General features: G+C 38.1%; 1 protein-coding gene across 5 annotated transcripts; it reads left to right on the top strand.

Moving 5' to 3' along the window:
* Nucleotides 1-1,017: 1,017 nt before the first annotated feature.
* LOC109004352 lies at nt 1,018-20,349 on the top strand. 5 transcript variants are annotated; one of them, XM_018982879.2, is made up of 11 exons: nt 1,022-1,899; nt 2,321-2,597; nt 3,028-3,213; nt 3,854-4,006; nt 10,751-11,218; nt 13,588-15,924; nt 16,671-16,876; nt 16,964-17,119; nt 18,220-18,451; nt 18,964-19,271; nt 19,626-20,349. In XM_018982879.2, the coding sequence occupies exons 1-11, from the start codon at nt 1,148-1,150 to the stop codon at nt 19,921-19,923; spliced, it is 5,373 nt and encodes a 1,790-aa protein (XP_018838424.2). In that variant the 5' UTR covers nt 1,022-1,147; the 3' UTR covers nt 19,924-20,349. The 5 variants fall into 5 exon arrangements, with proteins under 5 accessions (XP_035543430.1, XP_035543431.1, XP_018838428.2 ...); XM_018982880.2 differs by having other exon boundaries at nt 1,812-1,899; nt 2,359-2,597; XM_035687537.1 differs by lacking the exons at nt 18,964-19,271; nt 19,626-20,349 and having other exon boundaries at nt 1,018-1,899; nt 16,984-17,119; nt 18,220-18,329.
* The last annotated feature ends 1,215 nt before the right edge of the window (nt 20,350-21,564 follow it).

The following is a 21,564-nucleotide window of genomic DNA, read 5'->3' as shown; positions in this document are numbered from 1 at the left end:
CAAGTTCAGCCCTAGCAAATCGCAATAGCTAACTACATATTAGAGCATAGGAAATGGTCTAATCATTGTAAAGTCTAAAATTTAGTTAAAAGTTGAGGTTTTGGCTAAAGTCAAATTCATTGAAAATATTAATCCACATTGAATTATATATCCTAAAGTCAAAATAATAATATAATATTATGTATCTTTTTAATAATTTTTTTTATATTTTTTTTTGTCAATGCAAGACTCATAGCTGCTAGTGTCTTACCAATAAGAAAATAAATAAATTCTTATGCGTCTTCTCCCCTCCCTCCGCCAGTCCCGTTTAATGTGAAGAATGAGGTTTCTATAGTCTAAATAAAAATAAAAGATTATAGATGTAAAGTGAAAATACTGTTAGTTACATGGCGATAACTTGGTTATATTTTGATCTCAACAAAAGAAAACCGAGAGACACGAAAGCGGTGAAAAGGGAACCGATCGGTTGGTGATATTTTTCAATAAAATATGTATTTGATTGATGAACATTAACTTGCCAACTACGATTTTACCTTAGATTTACAATAGTTCAAAATCTTTCCTACACCTTTTTAGCTAGCCCAATACAATACAAGTGACTTTAAACAAAATTTAACTATATTTTAAAGAAAATGATTTATACACAATATTTTAAATAATTATATTTTAAATTAAGAGTATTTTTATAAAATATCTTATAAAAATAATATAATTTTATAAAAATATTCTCATTTTATAATATTATCATATAATATATTGTGTATTCATATTTTAAATTTTACTGATATTTGATGAGTACTCTTACATTATAAAAGATAAAAGTTGGTACATGTTTTGTCGTACCCGGCATACCCTCCTTGTCTTTATAAAGACGTGGGGGGCGGATATGAAAGGCGTGTCGTTTTAGGACTCGACAATTTGTGCAAATTCTCGACCGTCCAACTCTCAGACCCGCCCCTTTTTCTGGAGCTTTCACAAGCTCTCTTTATTATTTTATTTTTTTGGTTTAAACTTTAAACTCCCCATCTATCTACTATTTCAGCAAGCAACAGCAAGCCCGGGGAGGGAACTCAAAAAGAAGTGTTCACCAACGAACTAGACTTTTGGACAGCAACCTCTGACTCTCGGACAACGGACACCGTTTCCAATGACTCTCGCCACTCCTCCGCTTCAGTCCAATCCCCATCCTCTCCTCTTCTCTCCCTCTAAACGACACCGTTTCCAACTTCTCGAGTTCCGCGTCTTCCGTCGCAGAAGAAGGCTCAAAACCTTTCCTTCCCGTCTTTCTCTCCGATCCCAATTTAATTTCCATCACCTTTTTCACGACCTTGTCTCCCAATTCCCTTCCCTCAACTCCATCGATTTCCTCGCTCCTCTCTCCCTCGGTTTCGCCTCAGCCTTTTCTCTTCATCGCTCACGGTTTAAACCTCCTCCCGTCGTCTTCAACGATGATGTCGGCGAGTGGACTCTTTTCGCCAGTCCGACCTCCTTTAACCGTTTTGTCTTCCTTCGGTGCCCGTCGATATCGTTCTCCGGGAGCGAGCTGTTGGAGGACGTCAACGAGAAGCTGGTGAAGGAGGACAGGCATTTCGTGAGTCTCAACAAGGGGAGGATGAAGATTCTTCTTGCGAGTTCCGAGGAGGAAGAGGAGTGGTTGGCGTATCAGAGAGTGTGTGTCAGTACCGACGATGGGGGTGTGATTTCCTTGGATTGGCCGGCCAACTTGGACTTGAATGAGGAGCAGGGATTGGACACCACGTTATTGCTCGTGCCGGGGACGCCACAGGGCAGCATGGATACCAACGTGAGGTCCTTTGTCTGCGAGGCGCTCCAGCGGGGTTGTTTTCCTGTGGTCATGAACCCCAGGGGTTGTGCGGGTTCGCCTCTCACCACGGCGCGGTAAGCGTCTGTCTTTTGTTCTTTCTATTAGTCTGTTTTTACTTTGGGTTGAGAGACGTGAGTCAATTGCTTGGCTTTTGTCGCATAGGAATGCTCTTTTGAGCTATTGCAATTATTGATATGGGTTTAAAATCGATTAGAGTAGGGAGTCATGGCTCACTCATACGAATGTGATCTCAATGAAGTTTTGGGTAGAACTACTGGTGCCTGTTCAGTAAAAATAAGTTTCATTGTTCTTCTAGAGAACTGGTTATCTTGAACTGAGTTTCACACTTGAGTTTTTTTGTTGGCACGGTAAACTTGAATCAGCGTCAGGCTCAGGTTCATGGGCAACATAATTATCTTATCCGGGTTTCTTTTGATCATTTCTGTCAAAAACAACTGATAGTAGGGCCTTCTTTACTATTTTATTTTTCTGTAGGTTATTTTCAGCTGCTGACAGCGATGATATCTCCACAGCTATACAGTTCATCAATGAGGCAAGACCATGTGAGACATTGATGGCCGTGGGCTGGGGATATGGTGCAAATATGTTGACAAAGTACTTGGCAGAATCTGGAGAGAAAACGCCACTTACAGCTGCTACATGCATAGACAATCCTTTTGACTTAGAGGAGGCCACTAGGTCCTCTTCACATCACCTGGCTATTGATCAGAAGCTCACTGGTGGACTAATAGATATTCTCAGATCTAACAAGGTTGCTTTCAGCCTTCTGTCTTCTTTGCTTCATTCCCTTCCATTCTGCAGTGTTGAACTTTGAATAAACAGAATGATTGTTTTGGTATGCTTTAGATTGTTTCAGCCATATCACATTCATAATATACCTCTTTATGGTATATTATGATAGGTGTTTTAACAACAAGGAGCATGCAGTGGGGGAAATCTGGATTTATTTGTATTCTCTCTTTTACAGTGGTTTTCTGCTATAGTACTAAAGGGTGGGAATGTTCATGAGTTTTTGTCTACATTCCAGCTTTCTAGAATGTAATTAGGTGTCTCATTTTGTATACATCCTGTGTACATGGGCTTTGCCTAGTTTCATTCGATTCAATAAAGTTTCTTATATAAAAAAAAAAATATACCTCTTTATGGTATGAAGTTATGCTTAACAACTACTAATTTTCTAGGAGCTATTTCAAGGCAAAGCAAAAGGGTTTAATGTGGAGAAGGCTCTGTTGGCAACGTCTGTCCGTGATTTTGAAAAATCAATATCTATGGTTTCTTATGGGTTTGATGCATTAGAAGATTTTTATTCACAGTCTAGCACAAGAGATGCAGTTGGGAAGGTGAAGATTCCTGTTCTATATATACAGGTTAAACTTCTTTAACTCTAGTTCCATCTTGCTTTAATATTTGTACAAGACTAGTCTTTTTTTTTTCTTTTGATAAGTACAAGTTTAGTCATGTCTTGTATTTCCTTGCTGTTTAAAATCTCTATATGGATACTATGCTTATATCAACCAAAGATTTTGCTGGCATACTTCAAATATAATTTCAAGCTTTGCTAAATTCTCAGAAGTTTCCCGTTAAACAGAAAACTGGAGAAAGAAAAAATAATAATAATAATTCCAGTCCGATGAAACTCAGGAAGTCTGGAGATGATATTTCTGTTCGAAACAATGAAATGAGGTGCAAAAAGAGGTTGTCAAGTTCCTAATATTTCACTAGGTGCAAAGTCATCAAAGATACTTGTATCACTTCATTTGAATACCCTTTTCTTGCTTGAGGTTTTTACCTTAGCAGCAGCCTTGGCCATGCGACTTGAAAATTCCCAAATTTTTCTAATGTCGAAACATCTTTATTTCATATGATATTTACTAGCTTGTAGTAATTTGAAATGTCTAGAATTTTTATCTTATTAAAAAATAATGTCTAGAAGTTATATAGTTCATAACCACCACCCCACCAAGCAGGAGAAAGTTCTAACTCATTCAAAATTTATCAATTTATCAGAATGATGATGGGATGGTGCCACTATTATCTATTCCCCGTGGTTTGATAGCGGAAAATCCATTTACAAGTCTGCTCTTTTGTTCTTCTATGCCTTCTAGTATTGTTGCATGTGGCAAATCTGCTCTGTCCTGGTGCCAGCATCTTACGATTGAGGTATAGTTTTATTAATTTTCTTAATATCTTGTATATAAAAAAAAACTTCTTTGTATCTTAACCGAAAGTAGGGTGCTCTTTGCAGTGAATTGATAACATAAAATTTCTCTAATTTCCCTTTCAAATATTGCCTGTTTTGACTTAATTAATGTGTATGCATTTATCTTACAAAGCATGTTGAGATTAAGTACATGATATTTTCTGGGTTCTTTGCTAATGTTTGATTGAGTCCAGTTTAAGTGTATGATATTGGTTTATCATTGAGTTCAATTTCATTTCCATGTCCTTGACTTTTCTGAAATCCTAACGAAAGATTGTTTTTTCACATTAATTGAAACTTGTTGATCCATAGATAAACATTTGATTTGTGCCGAAGCGAAGTCTTGCAATAAGGAAGTTCAGATTTTGCTCATATTTGATATCCGATGAAGCATAGATTTCTTTGTTGTTTTTAACCAATGGATTTCTCGTGCATTTTATTTTTCTTTTCCTCTTTTTTAGAAGCTCAGTCCCTCAGTCCAGGTCAGCTCATGATTTTGTCTCTAATTGAGCTGTCTAAATTTCTCAGCTTGTCTTGCGATGCCATAAATTTCTGGGCTTGCCGATGGTAACAACAGCAATAACTATAATCTGGAAATCATACTTCCCATTTTCGATGATATTATCTAAAGCAATATTGATCCTTTTGTACATGGAAAGTAGAGAAGTATTACAATATGATGGACCTTCCATCTGGAACATAGTTATTGGTGAATGTTGATATCAACATGTTAGACACTTTGTGATATGCAATTGTAAAATACTACTCTTCTAGGTTGGGATTGGGGGGTGGGGACATCATATGAAGTTATTGAATGCCAATCCCTATTTTTATATGGGACTTTCATTTAGTCTTTGTACTTCTAGGGTTGAGGCATGTACTTGATACTTCTTAGTGATGCCTATGGCCCCACACTCCACTGGTAAAGTTTGTATTTGTTGCCCAGATGACTAACCCAAGAGGAGGGGGGGTGAATTGGGTTTGTTTTAAAAAATTAACAATTATAAATCAAATACACAATATAAAATGTGAACAGGATACTAAGCAGTAGTAAATATAAAGAGGGTAAGAGAGATGAAAACATAGTATTTTAACGAGGTTCAACCCTACTGCTTACGTCCTTGCCTCAAGCTACCCTTTGAGGATTCCCAAATTCACTATTTAACCTTCTTTAGTTGGAAATAGAAACCTATTACACATTTGAGCAACACTGTTTCAAAGAATTTGTGCAGAATACCTTTTACACTTAAAATCTCCTTGCGAGTGGTGATTTAACTATTCCCTATGTAGATCTGCTACTACACTCACAAGGGTTACACACTCTTATTGTTTATATAAGAGTTGATAGTGGGTAAGTTATCAGAGTACACTCCTGAATGAGTGAAACGAAAACCATACAGTGCAAACTATATCTCTCTCAAAATGAACAAGTGTTAAGGCTCAACGCTTAGAAAAGAGAGATTGAAAACTTTTGATGAATGAATGTTGTAAATCTTGTAGTTGTGTGACTTTGAAGATCTCAAATGAGCTATTTATAGACATATGAGACTTCATTTTCAAATTTAAAAAGATTCAAATGTGAAAAAGGAGCATCATTCATTTTAACAAAAATTTCAAACACATTCATTTTTCAAAATTTTCAAATAAGAGTTTCTACTTTTTTGCATATGTCAAAAGGAGAACCATTCACTTTTCAAAAATCTCAAACAAAAGCTTTTACCTTTTGCATATGTCAAAAAGTGCATCAATCACATTTCAAAATTTTCAAATAAAAGCTTCTACTTTTTGCATATGTAAAAAATAACATCAATTACTTTTCAAATTTTCAATATATCATGCGCATGTTAAAATGACAATCAATCATCTTTTAATTTTCAAATTTCAAACTTTCAAACATATCATGCACGTGAAGAATGACAATCAATCATCCTTCAAATTTTCAAATTGCAAACTTTCGATCATATCATGCACATGTGAAAAATGCAAGTTGATGTCTCATGAGAAAAGATTCTTTTTGAGTCTTAAACCTTTTTTGAATTTTGAAAGAGATGTACAAAAATACTCTTAAGAGCTTCATTTGTAAGCTTGTTCTCTTTCTTGCTCATGCTTGATATGTTGATGTCCTTGACTCCATTTTGTGGACAACTTGAGACTATTTTTGTTAAAGACCCAAAAATTGATCCAAAAGCCTGGACTGTTGGATACTAATTTGGTTAAAACCTTCAGGATCATAACATTCCACTATGCTTCCAAATCCGACACCTACGGTGACCCATTCTATCAACACTGACACTGTGGTAGCCCTTTCCTGCTGCGGCACTTGAAATCATCTTGCTAAAAGCTTGTATTACAAAAACAAAAAGTAGCTGAGATAGAGGGTCACCTTGTCTCAGTACTCGTAAGCTTTTGAAAAAGCCCTTTGGTGTGCCATTCACTAAGACCCAAAAACAAACAATAGAGATACACTGTTTAATCCAAGAACACCATTTCGAACCAAACCCACATCTCTTGAGCATATAGAGCAAAAATCTCCAATTATCACGGACATAGGCCTTCTTCTCCATATCAAGAATACACAAGAGCCCCACACTCCCGACTTGAGTCTACTATCCAAGCATTCGTTGGCAATAACACCGAATCAAGAATTTGCCTACCTTGGGCAAGGCATTTTGAGATTAACTTCTCAACCATCATGCTCAATCTATTTTCCAAAACTTTCGAAAGGGTCTTGTAAGCTCTGCTCACCAAGCTAATAGGGCAATAATCTTTTACTTCTGCAGCGCAAGATTTTTTTGTAATGAGAGCAATAAATGTTGCACTGAGACCCTCTTCGAACATACCATTTTCATGAAACTCATGAAAGACCCCCATTATATCTTATTTGATCACTTCCCAACTAGTTTGGAAAAAAGACAGAAAATCAATCCGGACCTAGAGCTTTGTCACCTGCCATGCTTCTTAATGTTTTTCTAATTTATGTTTCTTCAAAAGGCCTCTCAAGCTGTCAAGCTTCTTGCATTTCAAGAGCATCAAAATAAAGCCCATCTAGGTACGATCACCAGTTGAATTGTTCTAAAAGCAAAGTCTTGTAGTAGTTGACAACGTGTTTTTTTTATCTTGGTTTGGTTGGAAGAAACCACTCCATCAACCATCAACATCTCTATGACTTTGTTCCTCCTATGTGAGTTAGGCACCCGATGAAAAAACTTGGTGCATTTATCCTCTTCCTTCAACCAAAGTGCTCTCGACTTTTGTTTCCAAGATATTCTTCTAGTAGAGAAACCCTTTCAAGGTACGCAAACACTTGAATTTTACGAGCCCTCTCCGTTTAGACAATCCCCTCTCCTTCTCTACTCCCTCCAATCCTTTGAGTTCCTCAAAAGAGAGTAGACTTTTGAGCTTCCACATTGTCAAACACTTGCTCATTCTCTTCAAATGTTTCTCTAGAGACTTCAATTTACATGACATGATGTAATTTTGGAGTGCCATGAAATTGATAAGAAGACCACAATTGCCGAACGCAATCAAGGAAGCCATATGATTTTAGCCAGTTGTTTTCAAACTTAAAGTACGATGGGCCATCATGAATACCTCCACAATCAATAAGGATGAGAAAGTGATCTAAGCACAACCTAGGGAGTCACTTTTGGATAAGTTTCAGGTAATGTGCTTCCCATTCAAGTGATACCTGGAATCTATCGATCCTTGACCAAGAGGGGTGTTCTCAGTTGCTTGACCAACTGTAGGTGCCACCTACAAGAGGAAGATATAGTAAATCTTATTCATAGAGAAATCTACCATTAGTGAATTGAAGCTAGAATCACCCGATCGTTCACTTGGAAATCGAGTAATGTTAAAGTCACTACCAATACACCAAGGTAAATCCCATATATTTCTTAGGCTAGCCAATTCATCCCATAGTACTCTTCTTGCACGATGTAAGTTAGGATCATAAACACCTGCGAAGGCCCACTGATATCCATCCACAACGTTCTTGAACAAGCAAGCCACGATATAATCCTCCATACAATCTTCTTGCTTTTCCACCACTCTTTTATCCCACATCACTAAGATGCCATCGGATGCTCCATTGGATGGTAAATAATGCCACCCTACTTGATTACAACACCACAAACTCCTGATAGTGCTTCAAGGATAGATTCCAATTTTGTTTCTTGTAAGCAAATGATGTCTACTCTCCAACTACGTAATTGGTTTCTAATTTTGAGACATTTTTCCTTCTCATTCAGCCACCTTACATTCCATGAAACAATTTTCAGCTTCACAAAACAACATCCATTACCCTTCCATTCGATCTTCCACGGTTAGGACTCCTCTCTCCTACTCCCTCGTTGACTGTCCAGTTAAGTCTTTTTTAATTCTCTAGCTCTCTTCTTTGTTGAGTTGATACCACTTGGTGAGCTAGAGAGAGTCTGTCCAGCCTCTATAGCTGCAAGGAGAATTGGTCCTCAAAACCATCGCACAATATCGCTCCATTGTGTTGAATCTCCTTGGCTTTGTCTAAAACCCAATCAAAGACCTGAATTTTGCTTCTTGGGTTCGGAAAATTTAGTGGAGTAGGTGCTTCCCAATATACCTCCTCACTGACCAGAGGATTTACTTGCACATCACCCACCTTATCCGATACAAAAGGCAACATCCGCCATTGCTCTCCCTTGACCACATCCAAATCATACACGACCATAGCTTTACTTGGGATTATATTTTCCTCTGTATCACCCACTTCAGAAGCCCCACCCTTTGTTTGATCCTTCCCAGAGCTTAATAAATCACTTATATTTAGAGATGACTCTTTCTGGGATGTTTCCATCGTGTTCTCCTTTATTTGGAGCTACTGGGCGGCATTTTCTACTTCAAAAACAGAGTCAAGGTCATTAGTATTTGTCGCCGAAGCTGGTGCTGCCATTCCATTGGCCAGGACACTAGCCACTGACTTGCCTTCTTCCATCGGTGGGTTCTGTGTAGTCCCTATCTAGTTTAACGTTGGCTCCAATGGCTGTTTTGCACCGCTGGACGATGACTACATTTCAAAGCCCGCAACGTTCTGTACCACCAAGGCCCTTAGATCTTTGCGATTGTACCACTAAGGCCCCTTCGATCTTTGTGCTTGTACCACTATGCCCACAAGAATCTTGTACCATTGAGGCCCATGAACTTCTTGCCAACCGCTTCCTTCTCCTTTCTTCCCTGACTCAAGCCCAGGCCCATAACCTGGCCCATCTCCTTGTTTACCTGTTGCATTAAGCCACTAACTGTCTCTCGCAATTCTATCAGCTCTGTTTTGAGGTTGTGCATAGTCATCCTTTCTGCGTCACACCCATTTTCAGAGAGCCACCGTCCCTTCTTGCATAACCTCTGGTGGTTGTCGGCACCTTAGACCTCCTATCTCTGCAGGTCTCACAACCAGTAACTTTTTCCTTCCAAGAAATACCGATACTGCCCTGCATACTCTTGTTTTGCATCCCTTCTCATCGTGATTTCTCCTCAATTTTTCCGATGTCGCCGTTGGTGACTGGCAATGAGCATGAGACAACCTCTACATATGTTTTAGATGTCACTCCCCCACATGTATCCTTGCTCATTTTCTTTTTGGAAGTTTCAGCCCCTCCATACTTATTTGCTACATTTTTGCTTGCACTCCCACATAGCCCATGCAATTCCATAGCCATCTTCCTCCACGCCTTGCCTTCCACTTCTTCAAGGATGATGATACGGCTCTTTCTCCCACCACCTCTGTACTCAACTATAGTCAAGTATCTATGAAATGCGTTGGAGGATCTCTGTGCAAGAAAAGCGCTACTGCCTGAGTTGGATGTTCTGATGAACTCCTTGTCACCATCCGACCTGGAACATTGTTCTAAAGTTTTTGCAACCCATGATGCAGTTGGCCTGCTCACTAATGCCTTGTTTGTTTTCATAGATGAGATGAAATGAGCTGAGATGAGATGAAAATTAAAAAGTTGAATAAAATATTATTAGAATATATTTTTTTAACATCACTTATAAAAAAAAAATATTTTTTTAATATTATTTTTGTTTTGAAATTTAAAAAAGTTGAATTGTTTATTTTATTTTGTGTGGAAATTTAGAAAAGTTGTGATGATTATATGAGATGAGATAAGTGGAGATGAGATGAACTGTGAAAACAAACGAGGCCTAATAGTTCTTTAGTCACCTTTCTACCTCCCTCTCTCTATAATGCGTATATGGTAACCACCTTCAACTGAAATATCAAATATTTTTGTTTCAATAAGCACAACCTTCGAATATCCCATCCTTAAAACTTGCACCTCTGACTATGGTCGAAATAAAATCTAGAAATGGTAATGGTCACCGGTGAAGCTCATTGGTGTCAAGAAGCTTAGTTTAGCCTTCATTGCTAAGCTTAGTGTCTCTAAAATTACAAAATATTAAGTTTTGTGAGGAAAAGAACAATAATCATGTGTTTTTTTAAACTTTGTTAGATATTAAGAACAAGCTTTTACAGTTGACACTTTCTTCTGCTCCCAACTTATCAATCACAGCAAATGTGCTTGATATGATCTTCTGATTTTCCTGAAGATTTAGTTGATAATGGCAGTAGCAATGCTTTCTTTTTTCATCTGAAAAAACCCCAGTTGGAAAACTTGGTGGACTTAACCCTGTATACTTTCCAGTGATATTCTGATGTGTGGTCCATGCAGTGGCTTACAGCTGTGGAACTAGGACTTCTGAAGGGTCGCCATCCTCTTCTGAAAGATGTGGATGTTACCATTAACCCTTCAAAAGGCTTAGCTCTTGTTGAAGCTAGAGCATCCGATGAGAGTGGTGATATGGACAGGCTCTTGAATCTTACCGAATCAAACTCTCTGAATGGATATGCTGTAGATCCAATAAAAAATATGCTAGAAGAGAGGGATACTGCTGCTAGCATCCACTTGAGGTCTCTACGAGATTCACGAGAAAATTTGGAAGTTGAAGACATGCGAGTGCAAGAAGTGGAAAATGGTGCTTTGCAACATGTTAACTCAGTTGATGGAGAATTCATTATAGAGGAGGAAGTCAGTTCATCAGACGGTGAAAGAGATCAAGTGCTACAAACAGCACAAGTTGTTATGAATGTGCTTGATATATCCATGCCAGGTACCTTGACAGGAGAGACGAAAGAGAAGGTAATGCCTAGAATTTTGATTTACTTCATATTTTGTCATGATTCCACTTGGATTGTACTAATGTTCTTGTAACACCCCTTCCTGTAAGCATAGGAGTGTTACTAAATCATATAACATGTGCCAATAAGAGACTCAACATAATAGATTACCTCGTTTTTATTGAAATCATAAAGCTTGACCTTTGAAGTCTTGAAAACTTAAAATGATCTCATAACGTGAAATTTAGAGTTAATCCTATGTGTAAAGACACGTATTAGTGACGTTCGGAATTCTGTAAAACTCAGTCTAATGTCTGGCCCATCTGCTGAACGTCAACATCATCACCTAGGACGTCAAAAATATAAAAGCAAACAAAAACAAGCAGAAGACCCAAAAAATAGCAAATAATACTGTAAACATAACTAAATTAGGTTTGTACTTTGAAACCTCCATGCATATTACACTTACGTTGCATGAGGATCAATCATCAACATATAAGTAAGCACACAGCACATCCACAATTAATCATGGCAATTCTAACAGTGACTAAACACACAAAATGTTCATAGAGGAATAAACAATCAAATTAGGCAATCAATATGTTCTAATTTAACATGTTGGAAACTCTGGTCAACTCCTGTCATAAAACGAAGATCTTCCCTAATTTATACCCAAGATCTTGGTAGCCTCTTAATAAGGAATTTCCTAATTATTGCAGCTCTGGTTTTAGGTGTTTTCCAGGTAATATTCCATAACTCTAAATCATAAAACTTTCCTAATTTATTCTTATGTGCCGGCAGGCTCTAAAGGGTGTGATTTTCTGGGGTTCTTTTCAAGTCAATGCAGCTGTGACAGATTAGGAAACTTTTAAGGGCTGCCTTAGGCAAGTTTTCTCATTGAAACATGCTCTAAATGACTGTTATTACAGGAAAACGAATCTCTCAGTCTTAATAAAGTCAAAACAGCAATCAAATTTCACAAACATGCAATACAATAAATACATAAACCTAAAATAGTTGGGCTTATGGGCCTAACTTCGAAAATTCCCAACTTATGGGCCCAAAAGGCTTGGGGGTGACAGTCCTGTATGAAAAAACTGATGTTGGTATTGTATGATTTGCCTTATGTGTGAAGACAAAAATGGCTAAGTAATCTGGATTTACAGCATTTTGGATATTGTTTTTCACATTGTCATTTGAAATGTCAATCAACAATCTTTTCATTATCATTCTTTCTCATTAATGTATATGTGTAAAACATTGGCCCTTTCAACTATAGAGGAATATTAGATGTCTTTCGATAAATGACTTTCCATCCTTTTTTATGACACGGAACCTCACCAAGGTAGGGCCCTTCAAACCCACCTTTCTGGAGTAAACCCCAAATACATGACCCCACCCTCCAATATCTTGTATCAGGTAATCTAGCAGAACCCATAGTGTGGAATTGAATCCAGGATGTAGAGTGTACAGCTCATCCAAAGTCTGCCCTTTGACCACTATCACTTTCAATCTGCATTGCCGTGGTTAGACTCGATTATTAATAGGGTTTTGTCTACACCTATGAAGGGGGAGTAAAGTATTTCAAGAGCCACATGAAATTACTGGAGTCAATTAAAACTTTCCAGGACAAGTAATTGGCTTCCAAGTTTTGGTATGAGCTATTTGGTGCATATTTGGTATTATGTTGTTTTGAAACTGTTTTCAAAACCTGATTCACAAAAAATGTGTTCGTCAAACATGAGAGAGAGAGGGAGAGGGTGGCACAAAGGGGATCTATCCCATAGTGGGGGTGGATCTCCTCCACCTCAGTTGGGGTCCCACCGCCTTGCATGGTGGAGGGGAATCCACCACTCCCACCCTACACTGCCCGTGTGTAGGGGCACCTCCTCTTCCCATGAGCACTTTTATATCTTTTAATTTTTGGGGGGTATTTTTAGTGAGGTGGACACTTGGCAAGATTTTATTGGGTATCTTAATATTTTGTCCCTTTTTTAACCTTTTAATGTTTTGGGTCTTTTTTTTGTAGATCTAGTGCAGTTGACATGTGGCAAGATTTTATTGGGTATATTGATGGTATTGATGACAGTTGATTGTACTCAAAACCATTTAAAAAAAATATAATAACCTAAACAAATAAAAATCGAAACTAAAAATAAATCACAACCAATACATCCGGACCCATTTCCCAAAAGTTTTTGTTGAAATCAAAACAAGCCATTGATATTATGCATTTCATTTTCTAACATTTTGTGGTTCTCTTTGGCTTCTTGTGATTGTTGGTAGGGAGCACTAGATTAGATTCATCACTTCTGGCCTGAATTAATAGTCACACGATTGCTTGCAATAGTTCTTTTATATCTCTTAACATTATCTAGTAATTATATCCAGGTCTTGACTGCTATGAATCAAGGAGAGACACTTCTAAAAGCTTTGCAAGATGCTGTGCCAGAAGATGTTCGTGGAAAGCTTACAGCTGCTGCGACTGTAATTTTGCAGGCCCAAGGCACACACTTAAAATTTGATGGACTCCGTGATGTTGTTCAGATTCCGGATGTTCCATCAGGATTAAAATCAAATATCCAAGAGAAAGTAAGAAGATTATCAGATGCAGAAGGTATTGAAAAAGACCACAATTCTTCAGACCAGATAAAGCGGGCTGATGAAGTGACAGATTGCTCGACTTACGCACAACCTGGCTCAGAAAAACCTACTGCAGAACCTGAATCAGATTTCTCTGAGGAGAAATCACAAAGATCTGTAAATTTGGGTCAGTTTCAATCAAAAGGTGGTGATGGAGTTGGTGGAGTCGATATATCTGATTCAGTTAGGAAAGACAGCACTGAACTGGGGAATGATGATGAATCTGCTGATTTCTACAAAGAAAATCCTGCTCCATCTCTTGACTACGTTGAGAAGGGATTAGAAACAGGTGTTAACCCTAATTTTCCCAGTCAGACTGATAAGGCAGGCGGCAGCAAGGAAGAAACAATTAATGAGCAAAAAGACAAGGACAGTGGAACAGCTCAAATAGAGACAAGAGAGGAAAATAATAATAATAAAACTGAAGAGAAAACCGCAGATTCTTCAACTGACCAAAGTAAGGTGGCATCAGCCAGTGTAACAGAAGTATCTCTTGGGTCCTCCTCTGAGGCCCAAGTGATGGAAGGGGAAGATAATGATAATCAGAAGGAAAATAATGGTATGCAGCCTGTTCAGGATCAGAGTAAGGTTATCTCGGGTGATCCTAGTCCCCCTACCTTCAGTGTATCCCAAGCATTGGATGCTTTAACAGAGGTGGATGATTCCACACAAGTGGCTGTTAACAGTGTTTTTGGTGTACTAGAAAATATGCTAAATCAGTTGGAGGAGTGTTCAGACGAGGAAAATGGAGTCCAGGATAGGAATGATGTTGAAGACTCTGTTACTGAGACAGATAATGTTGTTGGCAATCAGATGTTGGAAGAGAAAGAAGAAAATGAAAGTGAACAGAGCATGCAGTCGGATACTTTGGGTGATCATCCTGTATATAATCACCATGTTGGCATGCAGTTACGCCATGTTCCAAGAATTGGAAGCATAGAGGAGGAAACCATGCAATACCTCAGTTCTTCTAATGGGAAAAGTATGGATATATCTCAGGGTATTAAGAACAATATCCATGTGAGAATGGGCAAAACCAAAAAGAAGGATCAATTAGTTGGTAGTAAACTTCTTGCTGATAAGACAGACAAGCTTAGACGTGTAACTAATATTCCAATGTACATAACTGCAAATCCATATGGGACCTCTTTTGACAACAAATACTTGCGCAAATATCTTGTTGCAAAGAAGCATTCAAAATCACTTGACTTGGATTCAACAACTGCTCTCTTGCTCGACTATTTTCCAGAAGAAGGTCAATGGAAGCTGTTGGAACAACCAGAAAATATTGGGATCTCCAATGGCGATGTTGATGAGAGTAAGTTTGAGGCGCCCTCACCTGCGAAGTCAAATGATTCAGAAAATTTTATTGAACCACCCTATGTCATATTTCATACTGAAAAGCAACAGGAACCAGTTGCGGAATATGAAACATCAGACCCCACTAATAGCAAAGTTGAAATTAGTGATGATAAATTAGTGGAGTTGATGGAATTTGTGAAAAATATTGTTATGGATTCATTGAAAGTTGAAGTTGGTCGTAGACTAGGCGCAATTGACATGAAAGAAATAAAACCCAGGCTTGCTAGAGATTTGGAACTTGTGGCAAATGCCGTGTCATTGGTTGTTGGACTTGAGGAGCATATTCGGTGTGCAGAAACTCCTATGCTCTGTACTTCAGGAAAGCTTGGGACTCTTCCTGGAAAGCATATTATTAGAGCCATTTCATCTGCTGTTCGGGACACCAGCTACTTGAGAAGAGTGCTCCCTATTGGTGTTATTGTAGGCTCTAGCTTAGCTGCCTTGAGAAAATCTTTCAATGTGGCTACAGTAAAAGAAAATAATCAGAGAGAAGTTCTGACCCATGTGCAAGGCAATAACTTGGGAGTAAAAACTCATAGTAAGGTTAGGGTGGCAGAGATTGATAAAAAGCCATTTATTAAATCTGGTCATAAAACTAGTTTGGGCAGTTCAGTAAATAGAGAAGTGGAAAAGGATGAATTGAAAAACCCAAGCAATCATACTGTCATGGTTGGTGCTGTAACGGCTGCACTAGGGGCTTCTGCTTTACTGGTGAGGCAGCAGGTAAGAGTTTTGTCTCTTTTGATGCTTTCATATTGTTCTTCCTTCGCTCTTTAAACTTGTATGGAAGTATGCTTGTATCAATCTTTGGAGCTCTAGGTGATGTGTCTGCCACACCAATCGTGCTTGGAGTTTGTACTCCAGGCATGTAAAGTTTCGACATGTACATTTTCCTCAAGCATAGCAGATCCACTTTGCATTTAAAAAGGAAAATAATATTTGCACTTTCTCCCTAGTTTTCATCCTTTAGTTTGACATCCTGTAATTATTACTAAGAAGCCGCTTTGATATATTTGTTTGTTGATTGTTTTTTCCTCTTTTTCATTTCCTTGACCGTTCCATTTTTTTTTATAGGTAAAAAGAAATTTTATGAAACCAAGTACTTGGGCAGTACACAGGAAGTATACAAGAGAGAACACATAATTACAAGCTAGGAGCTAGAAAAAGCCACATGAAATCATGAAAACAAGCCCCATTAAGTACAATAGCAGATGCGCAAAGTAATAATGTATGGAATAAAAAATCTCTAATCTCTCCCAATAAGTGTTCTCAATCTTTAAAACTACGGCCATTCCTTTTAAGCCAAATACACCGCAGAAGACATAGGGGAACCATCTTACACTGGAGAGATGGTGGACTTTGACATTAAAAAATCTAATTTACCTTTTTCATTTTAAACTTCTGATTGCCTTTAGAATATAATCAGCTGACCTTTTTATTGGTGTATTTTGATATGTATGAACGCAAAGGGTTTGTACAAAGGCAATGAAACTGCTGAAACTTCATCAGAGTACTTCAAGGTGAAAGCCAATCATCATCAGGAGCCTGAAAATGTTGAGGGGTCGGTATCTGAAAAGAGCCAGAATAACATAGTCACATGCCTTGCTGAGAAAGCTATGTCAGTTGCTGGTCCTGTGGTACCAATGAAAGAAGATGGTGGAGTGGATCAAGAAAGGTCTTAACCTGTGACACATATTCTTTTTTAGATTTATCTGCTGTTTTTTGAGTTTCACTTGACTCTTTTCTTTCCTACATGAAATAGGCTTGTTGCCATGTTGGCAGATTTGGGTCAAAAAGGTGGCTTGTTGAAGCTTGTTGGCAAACTAGCTTTACTCTGGGGTGGCATTCGTGGTGCAATGAGTTTGACTGACAGACTTATCTCGTTTCTTCATATAGCTGAACGACCCTTGTTTCAGAGGTAATTTAAATTTTTTAATGTCAGAGTCCACCATGTCTCCATTCAATCAAAGAATGTGGATTGACATAAATAAAATCCAATTGAATCTAAGTTGGAAAATATTACAATCTTTTGGAAGGTTACAGTCCCAGTGATGATTTTTGTCAAACATGTATTATGGATTCTGACAATTTCAGCAGATATCCTGGCTACGGTTTGATTATAATCCGTATTATTGTCGTTTTAAACCATTCAGCAGCTATGTTGTCCATAATCAAGTTCTAGAGTAAACTAATTTGTGCTTATCTGATCTTAGATAGGAGGTCGAATATTTGAGAGGTAATTTTTTAAATAGAATTGTAACTTCAGTAATTTGCTCTTGAGATCTGATTAAAAGCTTGATTCAGCTATCTGCTTCTGCAACATGACCATGCGAATTGACTCTTCATAATCTTATTTCTTCTTCTGTGCTTTCCTATTGGTTCCACTGTGGTTGTTGAGTGACCTGGCTCTAATACTTGCTCTTTGTAAAGAGAAGATAGGATGCATGATTGGCCAGATGATGAAAAGTAATCACATGTCCAACTCTTAATGATTTGGTTACGCTCTGTTGCATGGAATAAATATAATGGAATAATAGGTTGTTTTATTGGAAAGTTGGAAAGATAGGTACATATGTTCACATGTAAGTGGTGTATTGCTTAATTTTGTCACTTTTTCCTGAAGTATATGTTCCTACTCGCTGATCCTACACTTTTTTTGTTTTGCAGTCCGAGTGTCTGCTCAGTGACACTAGTGTGAAGGAAAAATCTCGGAAATGAAATGAGTGCCCTCATAGTTTAAAACTCCCTCATAGTTTAAAACTCAGGCATTTTTGAGTTCTAAATCAGTCTTGATTATAAAATAGTTGCTTTTAAGCCCATGTACGCATGTGTTTGATGTTAAACAGACCGCATGATTTCTTGAAGATGCAAAATTCTGAGCTTCACAATTGCAGTTTTGTTTTATTAGAATATTTTTATAGCTGTTTGGTCCTTCAAGTATTTCTTTTTTTGGGGGAGTTTGTTGGTCTGTGCTCATTATTTATTTGTTAACTTAACTATCTTGGTTTCTTTCCCTAGGATTCTTGGGTTTGTAGGCATGGTTCTTGTTTTATGGTCACCGGTTGCTGTTCCTTTACTTCCAACACTGGTGCAAGCCTGGACAACAAATACTTACTCTGGAATAGCTGAGTTTGTTTGCATTATTGGCCTTTACGCTGCCATTATGATACTTGTTATGATATGGGGCAGAAGAATACGTGGGTATGAAGATCCACTTGAGCAATATGGGCTGGGCTTGACATCACAAAAGGTATGCGATCAGGCTAGATTTGTCACGCAAAATCCCAATGCAGTATCATTTACTTGCTATATTGAAGGGGTATATGAGGAAGTTTTGATTGATTTATTTATTTTTTGATAAATAGACGTTTTGATTTATTTTTTCAGCCAAAAAACATTATGAGCTGTCACAGGAGTTCTGGATAGGCGTAGATATTATAGGGAGAAAGTATTGTGCAGATCTAGGGAACACAATCAACTAGATAGTGGACCTCGAAGGAGTGTTATCTACCTCGAGTTTCTTTGTTACTTATACTGCACCATTGAATTAAGAATATTCAAAAAAAACCCCCACAATCTTTTTTGTGATTGAAATCTTTCCCCATTAATTTCTATGTATGATTCATTCAGCCACAAATGCATTTGCGTTTCTTCTTTCATTCTTAAATATCCTGTTAATTCTATTGTCTTTGAGGTGGCATAAATTATCTGGTGTTGTGTATCTAGGACAAAATTTGCTAATATTGAGCTCCATGCTTGCAGATCCATAACTTTTTGAAGGGTTTGATTGGAGGAATCGTCCTTGTTCTATCAATACATTCCGTAAATGCATTTCTTGGTTGTTTGCATCTCTCATGGCCTCCTATTCCGTCTCCTTCAGATGCCATGAGATTGTTTAAAGTATATGGGAAAATACTCATGCTTGCTGGTCAAGGACTTTTTATTGCCACCAGTGTTGCAACGGTGGAAGAATTGCTTTTCAGGTCATGGCTGCCTAAAGAAATTGCAGTGGATCTTGGACATCATCGAGGAATTATCATCTCAGGGTTTGCATTTTCTTTACTCCAAAGGTATATTCTTGATTTGCCAAATGACATCTTGCTGCCTTCTCTATCATTTGGTTTCTTTTGTTTTCATTTGCCTCTGCTTGTGTTAGCTGTCTGGTTTAGGTTGCAACAATCACATAGGTTTAGCTTTTAGTATCTTAAGTTCTAAACAGATATTGGCTCAAAGCATGTCTTCTGAAACTTTCCTCTCTTGTGGTATCACCCCTATATCTAGATATTACTGAAATAATTTGCAAATGTTTATGCTATAGTGCCCTTACAGGCTTGAGATTTTTTTTTTTTTTTTTACTGTTTTGGAGGGTTACGATTCTCAGTCTGCTAACCAGACGCATTCAAAATGTTTGGATGGGATTTCAGGTCTCCACAGGCTATACCCGGGCTATGGCTTTTATCTTTGGGTTTGGCAGGTGCATATCAAAGAAGTGAAGGCAGTCTCTCCATTCCAATTGGGTTGCGCGCAGGGATAATGGCTTCAAGTTTTGTTTTACAAAAGGGTGGCCTTCTAACTTACAAGCTCAACTTTCCTCTTTGGGTAACTGGGATTCATCCATTCCAACCATTTAGCGGAGTGGTTGGTTTTGCATTTGCTCTAGTTTTGGCAATAATTCTCTATCCAAGACAGCCTCTGCAGGAGAAAATGAAAAGTACGGAGTGAGGGAAAATGTGCTGGTGAAGATTGTTGTGTTGCTCTTAATGTTGTTGATACCTATGTGGGCTGCTGTGGAGAAAGGGAAAAGATAGACAAATGCAAACAGCAAACTGGAAGAGAACTGAAGAAATTGAAAGCTAATGCCCAATTCCCCATGGGGTTGTTTCTGATGCTGTATGCACGAGAGGCGTTGATTGTGGTGTACAGTTTGTAAATACGAAAGGGGAAATACAAGGCAAATTTTCAATTAGGAAAGCTTTGTGTATGTCTGCATATGTTTGACTTTTGGAATGCGTCTAGTGAGAGATCAACTCTCATTGTATATACATCACGCGAGCAGATAGAGAAAAACACTCCATGTTGAGATTGTAGCAAACGGATTGGAAATCCTAAAGGCAAGGTAAGATCAATTTTGTCCCTGTCCCTGATTCATTTCACATGTCCGAATTCTTGGCCAATTTTGAAGCATGCTGCACTCAAGCTCGCTGTCTACTTTATAGAGACACTTATAGATGAAATAATAATTTTGTTAAATATTAATCATTGCTATGATTGAGATGGATAAACAATCATTTTAGCATATAAAATTTGGAGATTTGATCTCTTATCTTGGAGGGAAAGCTCAAGAAATTTGTAAGTCAGATAATCATGCTACTTCTCAACAAGTTTTCACTTTCTATAATTGAAAGATAATTCAGTATAGGTAAAAGTAAATAACTGAGATATTGTAGTTCGAATAAATGAAGGACACAGATATGAAACGCTGATTTGAATTTACAATAGTCTATTGGTGTGCTGAAATATAAGATGAACGTTGATATATGCACGAGGTTGTACACAGAACGCAGCATGAACAATACCATAGTTGCTTTTGTTTTTTCTCTCCAGGCGGTATTCCTCTCCAGCCTAAACCGGAATAACCTTCCCATCTCTGTCCAGAGGGGGTGGAGCTTCGGCTCCACCCATCCTCCCCGTCTGGCTCACCTTGGATATGTCCAGCAGTTTTTTTTTTTTTTTTCGTCTATAGAATCGACATGTGCCAATCTGCTACCTACCAGCCTCCTACGACCGCCACCCGCCCCACCATTAGATTCTCTAGCCGCCAATCCTTCGGACGACAGAAGAAAATTAGCCAAAAGTGCGGCGCATACGTCTCATGCGCGGCTCACATCATGCATGAGACTCACATGCAGCCGTGCCCTGGGGGTCATTATCTTCTCTCCAAGGGTTGGCTTGCATGCACCTCCATAGCCAATGACAGTCGTCTGTTGGTGATTCAACCCATCTTCCTGTTACTATTTTCTTATGTTCTCGTTTTTCCTAACCAATGATCAAGATAAAATGGTCGTGAAAGTCACTTTCAGCCAATCTAGACCAGCAAATTGCAACACACAACTATCTACTCTGGCTTTCAGTCATAGTTTTACAGTCTGTTTATTAGGTTGTATCAAAACTGCTTCAAGCAACTTCCTTTTATGAGAAATGGGTGGGAGCCAAGTCATTGGCTCCGGATCTCTCTTTGTTTTACTTTTCTTGTGTTGTAATTGCTGGTTTGGAATGATTATTGGGGGCTCCCACCCTACTGAGTTTGGTATATTGTAAACGTTTATTATATCTATGATATGCTTGTTTAAAAAAAGAAAAAAT

The sequence above is a fragment of the Juglans regia genome, chromosome 1 (assembly GCF_001411555.2).
Source record: "Juglans regia cultivar Chandler chromosome 1, Walnut 2.0, whole genome shotgun sequence".
Lineage (NCBI taxonomy): Eukaryota > Viridiplantae > Streptophyta > Magnoliopsida > Fagales > Juglandaceae > Juglans > Juglans regia.
Note: the sequence above shows the minus strand (reverse complement) of the source record. Positions and strands in the feature narration are given on the sequence as shown.

Bases quoted from the DNA above. Each gene is read 5' to 3' on its own strand.
- LOC109004352 (XM_018982879.2), top strand. From the start codon at position 1,148: ATGACTCTCGCCACTCCTCCGCTTCAGTCCAATCCCCATCCTCTCCTC. The intron at 2,598-3,027 runs GTTGCTTTCAGC...CTAATTTTCTAG, and splicing joins ATATTCTCAGATCTAACAAG to GAGCTATTTCAAGGCAAAGC. The intron at 4,007-10,750 runs GTATAGTTTTAT...TGGTCCATGCAG, and splicing joins GCCAGCATCTTACGATTGAG to TGGCTTACAGCTGTGGAACT.